General features: G+C 40.5%; 3 protein-coding genes and 1 long non-coding RNA gene across 6 annotated transcripts; 2 read left to right on the forward strand and 2 right to left on the reverse strand.

Annotated features, from left to right (window-relative positions):
* Positions 1-2433: 2433 nt before the first annotated feature.
* On the reverse strand, positions 2434-4250 carry LOC134208282 (non-structural maintenance of chromosomes element 1 homolog). Its single transcript, XM_062684306.1, has 3 exons — positions 4004-4250; positions 3443-3924; positions 2434-2682 (listed from the first exon to the last, which is right to left on the reverse strand). The coding sequence occupies exons 1-3, from the start codon at positions 4119-4121 to the stop codon at positions 2569-2571; spliced, it is 714 nt and encodes a 237-aa protein (XP_062540290.1). The 5' UTR covers positions 4122-4250; the 3' UTR covers positions 2434-2568.
* A 3160-nt stretch (positions 4251-7410) lies between these two features.
* LOC134205095 (circumsporozoite protein-like) lies at positions 7411-7998 on the reverse strand (the record flags this gene model as incomplete). The annotated part of the gene is made up of 1 exon (XM_062680012.1): positions 7411-7998. A coding segment is annotated over one exon (588 nt), but the record flags the coding sequence as incomplete, so codon positions are not given.
* A 6903-nt stretch (positions 7999-14901) lies between these two features.
* On the forward strand, positions 14902-16060 carry LOC134208284 (uncharacterized). Of its 3 annotated transcripts, XR_009978592.1 has the most exons (3): positions 14909-15527; positions 15594-15739; positions 15810-16060. It is a non-coding gene; the product is annotated as an uncharacterized LOC134208284 (long non-coding RNA). The 3 variants fall into 3 exon arrangements; XR_009978593.1 differs by having other exon boundaries at positions 14902-15527; positions 15578-16060; XR_009978591.1 differs by having other exon boundaries at positions 14902-15527; positions 15594-16060.
* A 1198-nt stretch (positions 16061-17258) lies between these two features.
* LOC134208285 (bifunctional coenzyme A synthase) lies at positions 17259-19848 on the forward strand. Its single transcript, XM_062684307.1, has 2 exons — positions 17259-18074; positions 18957-19848. Exons 1-2 carry the CDS (start codon positions 17388-17390, stop codon positions 19791-19793), a joined length of 1524 nt encoding a protein of 507 aa, XP_062540291.1. The 5' UTR covers positions 17259-17387; the 3' UTR covers positions 19794-19848.
* Positions 19849-19962: the final 114 nt, after the last annotated feature.

Raw genomic sequence — 19962 nt, forward strand, 5'->3', positions numbered from 1 at the left:
CACGAAAACGCTAAGGCAATGTTCCTCTTGTGCTGCGACTTGATCTTCGTGGTGTTACTATTTCAGTTTCATTTACCAGTGGCGTAGCCAGAAAATTGGTCTGGGCGGGGTTTTCCGAACATTTTTTCTTTCGAAAAAAAAATTTCCTCTAAAAATTTTGTCTTTAGGGGGGGGGGGGGGGGGGTATGCTCAAAACCACCCCCGTGGCTACGGCACTATCATTTACATCATCTTCTATTTCACAGGTTGAATCATACAAACTTGAATCGGAAGACGTTGAAAATTCCTCTTCCTCAAAAGTATGATCGACATTCTCATTATCTTGATTCGGCTCATTTTTTCTGGCGTGTCATGATAAATATTCGACTGATGCTCTATGACTGTTGGGAATGGTTTACTTTTATGATTATCTGCTTCTGCATTTTCAACGAACCGCGCATCTCTACTAATCACTATGTCATTCGTAACTTGGTCGATAAAACGGAAAGCCTTGTGATAATCAGAATATCCGACAAATGTTAGCTTGATAGCCTTTGGTTCAAGCTTAGTCCGCTTCACTTTGGGCACGTGGACAAAAGCCGGACATCCGAACCTTTGTGAATTTCCATAGTCTGGTTTCTTGTTGAACCATAGCTCGTATGGAGTCTTGTTTACTGAACGTGATGGCAAGATGTTTTCCAAATGTACCGCTGTATTTACTGCTTCGGCCCAAAATCGAAAATCCATCTTCGCATCAAGGATCATACAGCGTGCCATTTCGACGATTGTGTACCACGCTCACATACTCTTCGATTTTGTCAACGGCTTCTGATTTACGCTTGAGAAAATATACAAAGGTGTATCGACTGAAATCATCGATCATTGTAAGAAAATATCTTGAACCTCCCGGTGACATTGTATTCATTGGTCCACAGATATCTGTATGAACGAGATCCAGTATCTTTGATGATTTACTTGTTGCTTTTTTCGGAAACGGTAGTCGTGGTGGTAGTTTACCTTGAATACAACATTCGCAAGGTTGCTGAACGTCACATTTGCGAATGGCCATGCCCGTAGCTAAATCTTCACTCACTAAGCCTAATTGCTTCGGGGTCACGATGCCCTAGCTTCCGGTGCCACATATGGATTCTGCATTCTTTGTTGCTTTGCTAATTCCAGGTGGAACAGTCCACCGGCTTTACGTGCGACGGCTGCAACGCTTTCCCTGCTCTTGATAAAACACCCACTGAACTTCGTAAAGTACATAGACTTCTGCTCCTTTGTCAATTAATCTGCTTACTGATATCAGGTTTGACTCCAACTCAGGAACGTAGTATACATCGGACAATTCAATTACATTTTCTTTGCCTTGATCATTATAGCATAACAGTTTACCGGAACCGATACCCTTCACGTACGTCTTGTTACCGTCGGCCAAAGTAATGGATACTCCCGAACTGTTCTCCAGTTTATCAAAAAATGTACGGTCGGCACACATATGCGATGTCGCTCCTGAATCAACGATCCATGCCTTGGAAAAGTTTTTATCTCGGAGACGAGCCAGCCTCGGGCTAAAAGTCTCTTTAATAAAGACACAAAAAAAAAAAAAGTTTTTATCTCCGCCGGCCATAAAAGCGAACGACGTATATTTGCCAATTCTTGCACTTTTGCCCTTGGATGTAGTTTTTGACTTCTTTCCATTATGCGGATGATTGGGATAATTTCCGGACTTCAGTAAAAGACATACGCGCTTCATATGCACTGGTTTGTTGCAGGTTGCAGTTATGACAAATAATGCTTCCTTTTCCTCTATCACCACCTGCCCGTAAAATGGTTTCTCCATGATGAGATTTTTCAGCTCGCTTCTGAGCTTCATCAAGCAGCTTTCTTTTAACCAAATCCATAGTTAGTTCTTGATCGGATCGGCTTTCGAGTGCTGTAGTGAGAGTATCGAAAGAGTCCGGCATGCTCTTCAGCACCATCGCAACTTTGAGACTTGGTTCCAACTCTTGTCCAGCGTTTGACAGACTTGCGACTCATCCATTCTAAATAGGTGTCCTTCCATATCGCCATCATCCCTATACTCCGCCTTGCATAGTTTCTTCAGTACAGAGTATTATACAGTAACGTATGAAAACGTTTACAGAAAATCGGTAATTTCCATTGGAATAGCTGACTTTCTCGGTATTTTTCATGATTTACGAAGCACAACCGTGAATAAAAATTGCCGAACAAGTGAGTTGAGAATAAGTGTGTACCGTTATGCTATAGAAATCAATGTTTAATTGATTAGTCGAGTTTACTACAGAGGTCATCTCCCTTTTGACAAACGCCAGTTTTGTGAAAATTGATACTACCGCACTCGCCAGTCACCATAACCGAGCGTGTAAAGTTGGATAGCAAAAATCAAATAGTTAATATTATGCTCAGTGATGTTTAAATAATATTCGAATATTGAAAACAATATGAAAAAGCTAAATTGTTTTTATTAAGACCACAATTACCATACACAATTAATCAATGATGTAGTAAAATAATAGAGAACAAGATGTACTAAAACCTACTTACACAACGTATCAATAAAATTTACTACAAAGGTGTAGACCACAAGGTTTTACATCCAGGACAAGTTGTTAAACGTTTTAGATACTTTTTCATACAATCCTTATGGAATGAATCAGGACACTTCTGACATTGGACACCCTGTGGATAAAAAAAAACGAAACAAAACATTTAAACCAGTTTGCGCATGTAGGGTATCCAATCATGGTTTGAGCTAGGGCAAAAGTGTATCATGGTTTGAAATAAGTCGAAATTAGCATCTCGTTGGTAGGAAATTAACCTAAAAAGTATGAATATCACATTCAGGAATATTGGAAGTGATAGAGGTACATTTAAGTATTAATATGAAGCGATTCAAAAATGTCTTGAATTTGCGCCAGTGGCACCATTTCAAAAAGTTCGTAAAAGACTCATCTTATGGCACAAGAGTAAGATTAATATATCAAAAGAAAGCCATTATTTCCCAAGAACCGATTGACAAAACAAGTTTTAAAAAGGAATTTTGTAACATTTAAATAAGCTGAAAACTGATCATGGTTCAAATTCAAACTAAAATCTATTATGATTTGAACTGAAGCACTGATGGACCTAATTGGAGCAATGGAGCATATTACTTACATTTACACTCAACCAGCGGATGACAGATTTTATACAGTTCTACATAGGAACCTTACATAAACCGTATACATTTTTACCAGCGCTCCATTTCCGAAGTTATGTTTAGAGTACGGAATGTGAGAAAAATCCAACTTCGCTAATCGCCCATTTCGGTTTTCTACTGAATTGATAATAATTAGTCCTAGTTTCGGCGACTCGTCGAACGCCTTCATTTTGGTTCAAACCATGATTGATACTCTAACTTTATAAATACACCCATTCGTTCATCGTCCATTCGACTTACATAGAACACCGATTCCTTGCACAGCTTGCAGTGCTGAATGTGGTCCGAATAGTTAGCCGTTAGATACCGATCGAACTCTCCAGCCGTCTTCGGTCCAAAATGCCACATCCCATCCAGCAGGACGAAATAACCAAACCTTTCCCACTGCTCCAACAGTTCTTCAGCTCGCATCTTGTTGAGCTGCTTTCCCTGATGGATTTCCGACGTCAGGTTGAGACAAACAATTGGCTTCAGCTTGTGCCCTTCACTGGTGGCCATCTCCCTTAGGATCAACCGGAACAGAGCCGTCTCCGATTCGGTGTAGTAGTTCTGCAACCGATCGATCGGCGAATCAACTTGATTGCAGAAAACGTAGAAGTCCGTAGCGTTGGGTTCGAAGTGGACGAAGCAAATCTTCTGGTCGTATCGGTGGATTTTTCCATTGATGGAGGCTACCACGTCCGGGATGTCGTCTGGCGTGGGGAGCTCTTCGCTGTCATGGTCTTAAACATTGGGAGTTGTTTAACGAAAATGAAGCTAATTTGAATGTTTAATGGTTAACGGTAATGAGTAATCACTTACATTTCGCATATATGCACTGTAGCGTCTTGAAGGCATGTTTAGCACTCATCGTCCCATGGTGAGATATGGATTGCAGAAACGCACGATGTACGTCCGTGTAGGGCATGGCTGAAGGCATATCTGGTTTTATTTAAAAACGCTATTCGTTTATCGAACTATTATTAGAATTTCCCTGAAGCACTGATAACGAAATAAAACCGCGTCTTTAATTGATAAGAGACACAAACAACTCAACTGACAATAATGAGTATACACTGAAAGAAAGACCATAGTAATGTGTACTATATCGAGGGTAAAATTAAAAACATTTCACCACTTGATTTGTGCAGAACGCAACGCGTATTTAGAACAACCGTATTTGATGTAAATTTTACTATGTTGTCGCAGAGAAGAATTGTTGTTTATTTGACTATGTTATCATCAATACTACTATGTGAAACGACGTTCAACATGGTAGGTTTAACTGTAAAGAATAAGGATTTACTATTCACGGTAGGGGCACAGAATACAGAAATGCATTTCATACTCATTATGTATTTGATTTCTTTTTTAGTTTACACCTTTTATTAGCATATTTGTGTGGTCTTATAATTTTTGAAAGAATTGATCCTGTTGAATGTCATTGAGGTATTAAAACAATTTGGCACCTTTCATATTTCCAATAATGGCGTTTGAAAACAGTAATCCATCCACAAGTTTCTGGCACCATCTCGGGCACCATTATCAAAGACGACCAGCGGACCGCGGCCAGAGGTAGCATACACATTTCCAGTTTCAGTCATTGCGGTAGTAATTTAATGAAAATGCATTCCATGTTGGTGGCAACAATATTCTGGACAGTTTTGCTTTCATGCGTGGTTTGGCGAGCTCCTCCTCGCAAAAGTAGTCATCTGCAAAAACCCGAGCAACATTGTGAGATACATATGTATTATTTATTACTTGATCTGTTTCTACTTACCGAGCTGGCTTTCCGCAGTCTGAATGCGAAAACCGCTAAGCTGATCAATAAGTTTAAATTCCTTTATTTGAGAAAAGAATCATCTTTATCCGTATCCATCTCCTGCGTTTTTTTATGACAGCTCGATGAGATATTTTTTCTCAAAATAACTATTAGTTAAACTGACTATTTGGCATGGTAAAATAATACATTTTTCATGGTTATGTCAACTACAGTGTGAATGTTTTTAAATTGATGATAGTTGAGATTACTATTTTGTGATATAGTTCCAACAAACATATGTATGTTGTTGGTTTTACTACATAACTTTTATCAGTGTAGAGTATAAGTGTACTAAAACTGTTCTAAATAGTTTATTATTTGATTCTTATTGGAAAAAAGTCGTGTATTTGTGGTAAGGTTACGGTCTTTGTCGCACATATTAGGGGCCCCACACACGTCCCGACTAGAGTCCTATTAGGGTCTCGCCGACATTTCTCACCAACACGAACGCAGGTTCGTGGTTGCAAACAATCCCATTTGATTTTGCCGTGACAGCTGCTCGTGGTTGCAAACAAGCCGAGTAAAGGCCGGCGCACAATGGATCCGGAAGGCAATCCGGAAATTTGACAGCTAGTTTGAATACATGCAGTCAAACGTAGCAACGCACAATGCATCCGGAATGAGTTTGCGGATTGTACTAAACGCAAGGTAAACCGCAAACCTGTCCGCACCATTTGAACAATCTCAAACTTTGCGGACAGGCTTGCGTCAAATAAATAAACAAATAACGAGAAAATGATGATGATGACTTTTCAGGGGAAATTGTAAGGAACTTCCATACGAAATTGCGAGGAATTTGAACGGGAAATGGAAGGAATTTCGTCGGGCATTTGTAAGAAATTTCCATTAACATTTGATAGGGATTTCCATCGTAAATTGTTAGGAATTTCCATAGGAAAATGTATGAACTTCCATAGAAATTATTTAAATAATACCGATGGCAAATTACAAGGGATCTCTATTGAAAATAGAAACGAATTTCTAAGGAAAATTAAATGGAATTTTTATGGGAAATTGTAAGAAATTTCCATGAGAAACTGTTATGGGATTTTTCATGAAAAAAATTGAGGAATGTCCATGGAAAACCAAGAACAGAGAGGAACTTCCATGAGAAACCATGGAGAATTGTAAGGAATTTCCATTGAAATTTCTAGAGGAATTTCTATAAGAACATTTGAGGGATTTCAATCGGCAAACTGCTAGTAAATTTGTGACGCATTTCAATGGAATTTGTAAGGAATATCCACGAGGAACTGTTGGGAATATCAACAGTAAATTGTTAAAAGTGCTATTCAAAGAAATTTCCATGGCAAATTGTGAACGTAATTGTAAGAAAAATCAATAAGAAACTGTTAGGAAATTTCATGGAAAATTGTTAAGAACGTCAATAAGAAATTGTAACAAATTTCCAAAAGGAATTGCAAGGAATTACTATGAGAAACTGTTAGAGTTTCTCATGGGAAACTGCAAGGGGTTTGCATGGGAAATCGTAAGGAATTTTCATAAGAAATCGTAAGAAATTTCGATTGGAAACTTCAACGAATGCCCATAGAAAATTGAAAGATATTTTATCGGAAAATCCAAGGAAGTTTCACAAGACATTTTTTCAAATTTCCGTTGGAAATAGCAAGAAATTTGAAAGATGAAACGTAAGGAATTAAAAGTGCCTCCAGGAATTCCTCCGGAAGTGCTTCCAAGAATTTCTACGGAAGTTCCTCCGAAAATTCTTTCAAAAGGTCCTCCAAAGAATTATTCCTCCAGGATTTCTTCCGGAAGTGCTTCCAGAAAATTCCTCCGTAAGTTCCCTCAGGAGCTCCCCTAAAGTTCCCTCCATGGTTTCCCCTGGAAGATCGGAAGGAGTTCCTCCTGGAATTCCTCTAAAAGTTCCTTAGAAATTTCCTTATGGTTTTTTTTTCTATAGCGGATCCTCCGAAAATTTCGACAGAAATTCTTTCGGAAGTTTCTACAAAAAAATCCAAAAATTCCTGCGGAAGTTCCTCCAGGCATTCCTCCAGGAATTTCTCCGGAGGTTCCTCCAGGATTTCCTGGCGAAGTTCATCCAAAAATTCCTCCGGAAGTTCCTCCAGGAATTCCTCCGGAAGTTCCTCCAGGAATTCTCCCGGAAGTTCCTCCAGGAATTCCTCCGGAAGTTCCTCCAGGAATTCCTCCGGAAGTTCCTCCAGGATTTCCTTCGGAAGTTCGTCCAGGAATTCCTCCAGAAGTTCGTCCAGGAATTCCTCCGGAAGATCCTCCAGGATTTCCTTCGGAAGTTCGTCCAGGAATTCCTCCGGAAGTTCGTCCAGGAATTCCTGAAAAAACTTGCGGAGGATGTCCCGAAGAAACTTCCGTAGGAATTTCTGAAGGAAATTTCGGAAGAAATTCTGAAGGAACTTCAGGAGGAATTCCTGGAGGACCTTCTGGAGGAACTTCCCGAGGAATTCTTGGTGGAACTTCCGGAGGAATCCCTAGGGGAACTTCCGGAGGAATTCCTGGAGGAACTTCCAGAAGAATTTATGGAGGAACTTCCGGAGGAACTTCCGGAGGAACTTCCGGAGGAATTCCCGGAGGAACTTCCGGAGGAATTCCCGGAGGAACTTCCGGAGGAATTCCCGGAGGAACTTCCGGAGGAATTCCCGGAGGAACTTCCGGAGGAATTCCCGGAGGAACTTCCGGAGGAATTCCCGGAGGAACTTCCGGAGGAATTCCCGGAGGAACTTCCGGAGGAATTCCTGGAGGAACTTCTGGAGGAATTCCTGGAGGAACTTCCGGAGGAATTCCTGGAGGAACTTCCGGAGGAATTCCTGGAGGAACATCTGGAGGAATTCCTGGAGGAACTTCCGGAGGAATTCCTGGAGGAACTTCCGGAGGAATTCCTGGAGGAACTTCCGGAGAAACTTCCGGAGGAATACCTGCAGGAACTTCCGAAGGAATTCCTGGAGGAATTTCCGGAGGGATTCCTGGAGGAACTTCCGGAGGAATTCCTGGAGGAACTTCCGTAGGAATTTCTGAAGAAACTTCCGTAGGAATTCCTGGAGGAACTTCCGGAGAATTTCGTGGAATAACTTTCGGAGGAATTCCTGAAGGAACTTTCAGAGGAATTCCTGGAGGAACTTTCAGAGGAAATCCTCAAGGAACTTCCGGAGGAAATGCTGAAGGAACTTCCGGAGAAATTCCTGGAGGAACTTCCGGAGAAATTCCTGGAGGAACTTCCGGAGAAATTTGTGGAGAAACTTCCGGATGATTTCCTAGAGGAATTTTCAGAGCATTTTCCGAATGTTTTTCTGTAGAAATTTCCGCAAGAATTCCTGTTCAAATCTGGAGGGTTCCCTGTAGAAACTTCGGAAGAAATTTTTGAGGAATTTATAGAGGAATTGCTGGAAGAACTTCCGGAGGAATTTCTGGGGGAATTTCCGGAGGAATCTTGGAGGAACTTTTGAAAATTTCTTTAGGATTCTTTATAAAAACTTCCGAAGTTATGTTTGTGGCATTTCGGGGAGAATTGCTGGAGAAACTTCGTGAGGTGGGGGTGGCTGGTGACTGCTGGAGCAACTTCCAAAGGAAATATTTGAAGATTTTCTGGGGGAATTCTTGGAGGCAGTTCCAGGGGAATTCCTGGAGGGTCTCCCTGAGGATTTTTTTGAGGAATTTTCGAATCCGAATGATTTTTTGTATTTTTTTATAAATTGGATGAATTTGCGGAGGAATTCATAGGATATTTCTGAGGAATTCGTGGAGTAACTTTCGGAATCCTTAAGGAACTCTCGCATAAATTCCTGAAAGAAGTACCGCAGGTATTCGTGGAGGATCTTCCTGAGTTTCAGCAGAAATTTCCGGAGAATTTCCTGCAGGGACTTCCAGAACATTTCCTGAAGGAACATTCCCGGGAATTCCTGAAGGAACTTCCCGGGGAATTTCTGGAAAAACTTCCGGAGAATTTCCTGAAGGAAAGTCCGTATAAATTCCAAAAAGAACTTCCGGAGAAATTCCCGGAGGAACTTCCAGAGGAATTCTTGGAGGATTTTCCTGAGGAACTTTCGGAGGAATTCCTGAAGGAACTTCCGGAGGAATTCCTCAGGAAACTTCAGGAAGAATTATTGATAGAACTTCCGGAGGAATTCCTGAAAGAACTTGCGGAAGATTTCCCGAAGAAACTTCCGGAAGAATTTCTGAAGGAAATTTCGGAAGAAATTCTGGAGGAACTTCCGGAAGATTTTGTGGAGGAAATTTCGGAGAAATTTCTGGAGGAACTTCCGGAGGAAATCCTGGAGGAACTTCCGGAGAAATTCCTGGAGGAACTTCCGGAGAAATTCCTGAAGGAACTTCCGGATGATTTTCCAGAGGAATTTTCAGAGCAATTTCCGTATGTTTTTTTTTTTTGTAGAAATTTCCGAAAGAATTCCTGTACAAATTTCTGGAGGATTCCCTGTAGAAGCTTCGGAAGTAACTTTTGAGGAATTTATAGGAGAATTCCTGGAAGAACTTCCGAAGGAATTTCTGGAGGAATTTCCGGAGGAATCCTGGAGGAACTTTTGAAAATTTCTGTAGGATTTTTTATAAAAACTTCCGAAGTTATTGTTTGTAGCATTTCGGGGGGAATTCCAGGAGAAACTTCGTGGGGTGGGGGGGTGTCTGGTGACTGCTGGAGCAACTTCCGGAGGAAATATTTGCAAAATTTCTGGGGGAATGATTGGAGGCAGTTCCAGGGGAATTCCTGGATGGTTTCCCGGAGGATTTTGTAGAGGAATTTTCGGAGGATTTTTGGAATGATTTTTTGTAATTTTTCATAAATTTCTGGAGGAATTCCTGGAAGAACTTCCGGATGAATTTCTGGAGGAATTTGCGGAGGAATTTCCGGAGGAACTTACGAAAATTCCTGAAGGATTTAAAAAAAACTTCCGAAGTCAATTTTTGAGGAATTTCTGGGGAAATTCCTGGAGGTACTTGCAGGAGAATTACTGAAGAAACTTTGGGGGGAACTGTTGGAGAAACTTTCGAAGGAATGCCTGGGGGAGCTTCGGGAGGATATCTCATAGGAACTTCCGGAGGAAATTCTGGAGGAACTCCCGGAAGAATTCCTGGAAGAGCTTCCGAAGCAATTCCTAGAGGAACTTCCGAAGCAATTCCTGGATGAACTTCCAGAGCAATCATTGGAGGATGTTCCGGAACATTTCCTGGGGGAAATTTTGGAGTTTCTGGAAGAACATCCTGAGGAATTCCTAGTGGATTTTTCGTAGGATTTTCCGAATGTTATTTTGTAATAACTTCCGAAGGAATTCCTGTAGAAATTTCTAGAGGACTTCCTATAAAAACTTCTAAAGGAAATTTTTTGAGTAATTTTTGGAAAATTCCTGAAGAAACTTCCAGAAGAATTCTTGGTGAAACTTCCCGACGTAATTTTAGATAAACTATTTATAATTCATGTGGATATTTTGTAGGCATTTCTAGAGGAATTCTTAGAGGAACTTCTAGAAGAATTTACGGAGAAACTTCTGGAACATCTTGAGGTACTTTCGGAGGAAGTCTAGGAGGATTTTACGAAGAAGTTCCTAAAGAAGCTCTCGGAGGAATTTCTCAAAAAAATCCTGTAATGACTTGTGGGTAAACTTGCCTAGGAAACACCTGAATCAATCACGATTTTTAATGAACCTCCATCCTCCAATGTCCAAAAATTCAGTTGTGATTCTCCTTCAAATTTTCTGAATACTTTAATAACTTGTCTAAAAAAATAAAAGCTCAAAATCTCGAGCGCCAGAGATACATATATCCATTCCGTAATAACTTATTTGGAACCCAACAGCGACAAATAAATGTTAACTGATTAACTGTCAAAAACCGTATGCATTGTGGGTTGCTTATCCGTTTTGCGTACGTTTTGTATTATAGTACAAAACGTATCAAACGGATTGCAATACGCAAACTCAAACGCAAACGCAACGTATCCATTGTGCTCCAGCCTTAAGAGTGTGAGTGAAACGTGCGTGTACGTACACGATCGCTGAAAGCCTAATAGGGCACTGCACGGAAACATCTCTTTCTCTTTCGTTCTTCATAAATTTTGACGTTCACTGGCCTTGTTGTTTTCTAATTTCTTTGCAGCGAGAAAGAGACAAAGCAGTCCGTGCAGTGCCCTATAAGAAGAGTATCGCCATATTCCACGTTTGACAGGTCTCCTGCTCGTTTGGAATGCGCATTTGTATGGAACTGACAGCTGATTCTGTTATAATTTTGACACTTGACGGCACTGTTATTATAGTCACTGTAGTCCCAACATGTTGTACAATTTTGACTCCGCCCCCAGGAAATTTGGATCGGTCGGAGTAAAGTCGAACCGTCTGTGGGTAAGTTGTACAACTGTTAGACAGTTGTTTGACAGGTCTCCTGCTCGTTTGGAATGCGCATTTGTATGGAACTGACAGCTGATTCTGTTCCAATTTTGACACTTGACGGCACTGTTATTATAGTCACTGTAGTCCCAACATGTTGTACAATTTTGACTCCGCCCCCAGGAAATTTGGATCGGTCGGAGTAAAGTCGAACCGTCTGTGGGTAAGTTGTACGACTGTTAGACAGTACAACTTGCCCACAGACGGTCCGACTTTACTCCGACCGAACCATATTTGCTGGGGGCGGAGTCAAGGTTGTACAACATGTCGGAGCGTGTGTGGGGCCTCTTAAGGCCACCTTAAGGTAACCTCACACCTCGGGAATTTGGTCCGCGGATTTTTCCCCATGCATTTTTGCATATACGATGTTTTTGGAATTTGGACACGGAAAATCAAAATCCCGGCCCCCTTTAAAATACACGGGGGCAAAAATCCGGCGGAAAATTTTCCCGAGGTGTAAGGTAGCCTTTACACCTCGGGAAAATTTTCACCGGATTTTGGTCCCCGTGTATTTTAAATGGGATCGGGATTTTGATTTTCCGTGTCCAAGTCCCGAAAACATCGCTTATGTAAAAATACATGCACGCTAAAAATGAACTACTCAAAATTGAGTCGAATCCGACTCATTTTCATTAAAAACGGGACAACTCAAAATTTGAGTAAAAGATACTACTTCAATAAAATGATGATTGCACTTAAACTAGGAGTCTGTTTGTCGTAAAATGCACTTAGATAGATAGATAAACTTGATTCGCATCTGTCGTATTAAACATTGATGGAAGGCCAAGCTAAAAATGTGACAATGTCTAATTTTGGAAGAGCACATCAACAGCTACTGAGTTACAGCGGTGCCTGTTTTGCCGAGCTGGAAAAATTACAACTTAGTGTGTGGAGCATGTGCGTGTGCTTGTCAGAATATTCCGGATGTTCAATCTATGGCTGCCAAACTGAGAATAAGGGAGTCACTCGAAGGTTGAACTTCAAATATAAACGTTTTAAGGCATTCAATCCTACTTTAGAATTGAACATATTTTTTCAACTGTTAGGCAGCTTTCGAGGCTTTTTTTAGGGCGGCTGGCCTCGTTTTACCCGCTTCATCATCGAACCTTTGAATGTAAAGATAACCCCTTCTCTCCTTTTATTTCATACTTCATTTCTTCGATCTTTCTATTTTCTCTTTTCTTCTTTACTTCTTCTGCCTTCTTCATTCGTACTGTTTGCTTCTTTCTGTTCAATTCGCACTTCCCCTTCTTACTTCTCACATTCACTTGTCACTTGTCACTTGTCACTTTCACAGTGAAAAGAGACAAATATAGAGTGAGAAGTGTAAAGTTATAAGTCTCAAGTGAGAAACGAGAAGTGAGAATTTGTTTAGAATTTGTTTTAATGACTTTTCGCCTAATGTGTTGTTTGGCCAAGTTGCGTTCGGCTAAATGGATGTCGGCAAAACGAGGTCTCAGGCCCAGTGATATTTTTTTTATCAATTATAAGTAGCTAAAATAGTTGTCTACATCAAGAGGTTTTACTATTTAAATCGAGCAAAATTTGACAAAACTATAAGAATGATTTCAAAAGCGATCCTAATTATTGTCTTATTTGTCACAATGCTCCTCTCTCCGGCTACGCTAGAAGAGGACGCGTTTCTTCGTCTGTCAAACGAATATATTTCGTAAAAAAAAAATTAAAATCTTAAACAACTTTTAAACGAATAGTGGTGCCAACAAAGATTTAGTGAATAATGGAAAAAAGGAAAATCTAGAACACCAGTACTTTTGTTTTCTGTTGCTAAAGGCAGTCGAAGTATTCGTAAGCGTGAATTCCAGCTATAGTCGTGGAGTGGAAGTGATCTCCTTCGAAACGACTCGACTGAGGACCGTGGTGACAGCGAAGCATAAGGAAAATCCAGCAGCCAACATTTGTCTCCAGTTGAATCCGATACGGAGACGACCCTTTCGGAGACTGTGTTGTCCGGCGGGGGAAAATAATCAACTACTACCCATATTATCAAGCAGTATGGCCAAGATTGAAACGAAAGTGAAAATATTATCCCTGTCATGGATGACCCGTTGCTGCTTGCTACCTATGATGAATATGCTATTTTGGTTGTACATGGAGAGTCCTGTTGAAGATTACAACTGATTGGATAATAGATGCACGAAATCGTTGAGCGAGTTCCAATTATTTTGTCAACCATCCGTTACATGAATTTGAACCCAAATATTATTTAGAAAGAACTAAATACGCCGCAGGGCATCGTTTGCTGCTATTGCCGTGAATATTGTGAGAGTACCAGTTATCCGGTTCACGCTCCAGTTGTCAGTGATGGCTTTTCTCTACCCTGAGTAGTTAATGCGAATAAGGGCATCCTTGTGATGTTTTGTCTACCTGTAATGAATAGCCAGTACGTCCATATCCCCTACACATTCTGAAGACACTTTCTTGCTCCTTTTTATATTGCTAGCATTCATATCGAAAGGGGCTTCATTACAGAACATGAGATTTGATCAAATTATTCGCAGTGCTACTTGTCCAACCACCATTCCAACTAACTATCCCTCTCCATCCTCAGCTTTCGTAAGGACGTGGCCAGAACATATCTCGTCGATCTTTAAAATGATTTGCCTCCAGGTAGGGGTAGGCCTCAGATCATCATTATAATATAAGCCCAAATTGACATGCGTGCGATTGCAAGCTCATAGCTAGAAATCAGTCACTTGTCATAAGAAGAGTTTGTACAATCCCATTGAATTCCACCACTTAATTGTATCTTGACAGATACGTAAACTCGTCTTATGACAAGTGAAGACATTCCACTAAAAAGCTTAAAATAATTTTCTTAGAAATCAGTGTTTTAGCCATAAGGGAAACTGAACAAACATGATCCCGACTTTCTCGATATAAACTATTTAAATTTATATGATTTAAGATGGACTTGATGAACAATTTAATTAGGGTAAAGTGCCCAATAGTGGACCCCCAACCAATAGTGGACCCTCCAGCCATTTTTGCATTATTACCTCGTTGAAGTCCGATTCCGCTGTTAAGCTCGTAGATGCTTTATCGTCATTATCGTCGTCGTCGTCGTCGTCATTGTAGTCTGGTAGGTAGGTAGTTAAGGTAGCCTCACACCTCGGGAATTTGGTTCGCGGATTTTTTCCCCATGCATTTTTGCATATGCGATGTTTTCGGAATTTGGACACGGAAAATCAAAATCCCGGCCCCATTTAAAATACACGGGGCTCAAAATCCGCTGGAAAATTTTCCCGAGGTGTGAGGCAGCCTTTAAGGTAGCCTCACACCTCGGGAATTTGGTCCGCGGATTTTTTCTCCATGTATTTTTGCATATGCGATGTTTTCGGAATTTGGGCACGGAAAATAAAAATCCCGGCCCCCTTTAAAATACACGGGGACCAAATTCCGGCGGAAAATTTTCCCGAGGTGTAAGGGCCGATGTCCACGTAGCGGTTTTGAACTTGCGTGCACGCAGCGTCCACGCATTTGCGGTAGGAAGTACCCAACATCACATAGAATCATGCACACGCACTTGCGTTAACGCGGCGTCGACTCGCGTCTCATTTGCGGCGAAAGCTACCGCAAAGTCACCGCTTTTCCCCACAGGAACGCAGCGTGCACGCGAGTATTTTTTTGACATTTCTCTATTCTTTTTCTTTCCAACAAGATTTCTAGTGGGAAAATCTGCAGAAAGAATCTGTCAGAGCGAAATCAAAACAAACAAAAATACTTCGCAAATCAGTTCATTTTGGTTTCGCAAATTAGTTTGCAAATAACAAAACGTTTCAAATCTAACTTCTTTAAATAATAGTGCTAGTAATAGTTCGGAGCAGCAAGTGTTTCTTTCGCTCCTATGGTAATACCAGCCGTGATCAACACACCTTTGGAAAGAAGTGATAAGCAAACATCCCAGGCTGGCGAATAGTGTTAAAGTCAACCGAAATATGTGCGCGATAGTGACGTTGATTGTACCAACTTTATCAGAATAAATTGATTTCCGAACAGACGGCGATGTGACAGTTTTGGACTGAATGACGGAGCAGGCAAAATTCAACCAACAAGGTGTATTCCGCGGGACCCTGTATACACCAAGGCAGACGATACCAATTCCATGGGAAAAATAATAAATGTAAGTTCGATACCGAGATTCCAATATGTTAGCTTTTTTATAGCTGATAGATAAACATGTTTTTAGGAATGTTGACGGAAGGATGTCGTCAAACAATGTGGATTGCAATTGCAAAAAGAAATGGGACCACATGATGAGATGGTGGCGAGCCATAGTAAGACTCCGGGATCAGTGCGACTCTTCTAGTGTTGTGGGCAACGCTATTGCGATCGGTCCGTGTTGCAGTGGAGTGAAAATCGGCTACAGTATCTGACCAAAATGTTTAATGAATTTTTATTCCAGAACAAAATGATTCGTCCCTATTTAGCCGATAAATTAAATTAATAAAGAATCGTACCCCAAAGACAACATATGATGGATTCAAGATAAGAACAATTAAATGTCTGGATCCACAATTATTCAAGATTAATCTACCCCTATGAAGTAAAAAATTTAAGTTGAAAATAAAGAATAAAGAACATTATGAAATTATAACAATAATTATTTATTATAATTGTAGAAAATATATTGGGATAAAGCAAAGCAATGTCAAATTTTTGCCTCTTTATTGAAAACGTGTTTTCGGATTGTGTGGCATGATTTCAATTTCACAGCTCTACAATTAATTTCGGAAGTTCGAACTTTTCATTTTAGAAGTAGATTATGGGTGACTTAAATCGACAGTGAATTGATTTTTTTACTCTCTACTAGATAGGTAGATAGTATCAATGGAACTTTTTATTTTGGGATAATACTGAGTTACTTGCTCTAGTCTGCCATTACATAGGCATGTAAAAGCGACCCAAGTAACACCAAGCATTACAATATTGCACATATATCCATCACAAATCGGCATGCTAAATGCTAATTGCATTAGATCTGTTTTAACGATGTGTTGTTGCATTTATTTATCAACTGTCAGACAACGATACTCTAAATCCGCATTACGAATGCAGCGATGCATTACTGGTGCTTTATTTCAACATGCCAAAGTAATGAACCATTAATTCGGTCTTATAATTGCCCTTTTCCACTTTAATTCAACTTTAAGGTCTGTGTTTTTTTACAAGCATATATAGCTTCATGGTTACTTGGGGAATGACATGTTTTTAATAGCATTACCCATTGATTCTTGTTCGGGGGCAATGAGCTTCATACAAATCAAAATCAAACTTTTAAATTTGTAATTCTTTAAATATTTCACGTTTGATGTCTTTGGGACCGTACACTAATTACGTAAGCATTTTTTCTGGGTTTTTCAACACCCACCCCCCTCCCCCCCATGTAAGATTTTTCCCATACAAATCATTTTTTATTTATATGGAGCGTAAGAAATATGCAGACCCCCCCTCCCCCCATAAGTGCTTACGTAATTAGTGTACGACCCCTTTATGTGAATCGATAACTCGATTCATATTGGATCATAATGGAAAATGACAAACTGACAACAACTGGCAGGCGGATGACATGTGGCGTGACAGATTGGTTTGACGTTAGAAGTTTTGCGGCAAATTACCGCTTGTCGTGTGCATTCATAGCCTGATTCAACGCCGAGTAACGCTGCGTCAACGCAGCTTTAAAAACCGCTACGTGGACATCGGCCCTAAGGCAGCCTTTAGCAACGATTGCTATATAATAATCTATCTTCCAACTGTCAAATCAAAGAAGATCATACAAAACATCGCATTTGCAGTCCAATTGGAAACGATAACATTACACGGAAAATACTTGTTTTATGTGCGGGTATGTCCAAAGTCCAAGTGATGATATGAAATTTTGATATGTGATTGTCTAATTGTACTTTCGCCAATCGTGCAAATCTCTGCAGCATTTAATATTATTTTTATTATGTGATATAAGTGTAATTCCGGTACCACAGGGATGTCATCGAAAACGGGTCTCCTAACAGCTGTGCATCTGACCAACATTGCCAGTACGTTGGCTGCCACTCGGAAGTACGCGCTCGGGACTCTTTACCTTCAGTTACATCCACGGTTTCAAGATGTAGCAAAATCGACCACTTTCAGCCAATTTATTGCCTCTGTGTATCAAAGTTCACCGAAGGTGCTCGGGCCGGACGTGGATTTACGCATACTAATAAGTTCCCTCAAATTGAAAGAATTCGCCCGTTTGGATCGCCACATTGACTACCTCTTCTACGACTACTGTCTCGAATCGCACCGGGATGGGTTGGATATAGCGAAGCTGTACCCCGGCTCGCGGGAAATCGAACTCGGTACGCAGCCGTTTTCGATTGATGTAGCCGAGTCCAGCGATGCCAGCCAGACATTTAACAATGTCGTTCTCGGTGGAACGTTCGATCGAATCCATGCCGGTCACAAGGTTTTGTTGTCGCAGGCGGCACTATTGGCCAAGGAGCGATTGGTCATCGGAGTGACGGATGAAAATATGATCAAAAGCAAGAAACTGTGGGAGCTGATTCAACCGACGGAACGGAGAATCGAAGATGTTCGAGCGTTTCTTGAGGATGTGGATCGTACGTTGAAACACGAAGTCGTTCCCATAAGTGATCCTTTTGGACCGACGGCAACGGATCCGAATATGGATGTGAGTCTAATTGGATAATGAACTTCTTTATATAGCAAATAATTTTGAAAATTCAACGACGTGTAAAATTGCAGCCAATCCCAACAAACGAATAAACATTCGAAATCTAACATTGACATTGACTTAATTTAACATGCAAAAACAGTTTCAATTTATTTCGATTTAACAGAGCAGTAAGAACCATTGAATTTTGCGTTTATTGGCATGTTCCAAATATGTGCATGATAATACATTTGAAATCACAACATACTTCTATCTGTGTAGGTTAATAAATATAAAAAATAATAATCTTACCTGAGAGGCTTTTCATAAACCACGTAGATTTTTAATGAAATTACACTTCAAAGAAAGCATCACTAAAACTTTTCAGAATATACAAGAAAAGTTCAGATTGGAATTGTGAGTTTTAAAAGTACGTGTTGTCTGACACTTGACAGGCGGATGTTTTATCAATCGTTTTAGTACAGTTGTCCAGATTAAATTTTAGGGCGTGCAAAATATATACATTTGTGGTCCGGAAGATATTGCACTGATCCAATGGTTAAATGGATATGTTTCTATTTTTTGAAAATGTTTCAATACTTATTCCTTAACATGCATAGGAAAAAGTTACCTATGCATGTTATGATTTATTTCGCATTCAAACGTGCCAATTGATAGATACATAATGGGACTTGTCGTATATGCTTCTGCCGTTTAGGAATGCTCATTTATTCGCTGTGTTGCAAATGGCTTTAAAAGAATCTTTAAATTAAAAAAATCACCTTTAGAGTAAACAATCCGTCATTATTTTCGAACATGATCTTAACTCTTTAAATTCCCTCGATCTTTATCTATTTCTATTGAGTCATATATAAATGTTACCGTTCACAACTCTTTCAGCTCATTGTCGTTAGCACGGAAACATCCCGTGGTGGAGCCAAGGTGAATGAACTGCGTGCCAAAAATGGACTCAACCAGTTGCAGGTTCATACGATCGGTCTACTGGACGATGAGCTTACCGTTGAAGATAAGGAAGACAAGATAAGTTCCAGCAATCAACGTATGGATCTGCTGGGCACTCGGCTGAAACCCCGCGAGGTGAAGCCACACCTGAGCCCGAAACCGTACATCATCGGACTGGTCGGTGGGGTTGCTGCTGGGAAAAGCAAAATGGCGGACCGTTTCGCGAAGCTTGGCGCAGGGGTGATCGATTGCGATAAGATCGCCCATGAGCTCTACCAACCGGGTGAGGATTGCTACCAAACGGTGATCAATAATTTTGGGTTGAATATTTTAAATGATGACAAATCAATCAACCGGAAGGCTTTGGGGGAAATTGTTTTCTCCAATCCGGATAAGCTGGATTTACTCAACACCATTCTGTGGGACGCCATTTTGGAACGAGCTAGGCTGCGCATCAAGGATCTGTACGAGAAACAGAACAAACAGATAATCATAATGGAGGCAGCAGTGCTGTTGCGAGCGGGATGGCAAACCGCTTGTCACGAAGTTTGGTCCTGCATAATTCCCCGCGAGGAAGCCATAAAACGGTTGAAGGAACGAAATGGTTTGACCGAGGAGGAAGCCGAGAAGAGGATAAATGCCCAGGTCAGCAATACCGATTTGGTGAAACATTCGGATATCGTGTTTTGCACTGCTTGGAGCTATGAGTATTCGCAGACACAAGCCGAAAAGGTATGGGCAAATTTGGTAGAAGAGCTGAAGTTGAAGCTTTGAGGTTTCATTGTTGACGAAATAAATGTTATTGGTTTTGGGAAACTGTGTTTTTAAATACATTATGATTTCATTGGGGTGCCGAAGCTTTTCACATACTCTTGTTAGGATATTCAAATTGATTGAATTTCTATCAGATTTCTCAGCCCATGGTTAAGATCAAAACAGACCT

The sequence above is a fragment of the Armigeres subalbatus genome, chromosome 1 (genome assembly GCF_024139115.2).
Source record: "Armigeres subalbatus isolate Guangzhou_Male chromosome 1, GZ_Asu_2, whole genome shotgun sequence".
Lineage (NCBI taxonomy): Eukaryota > Metazoa > Arthropoda > Insecta > Diptera > Culicidae > Armigeres > Armigeres subalbatus.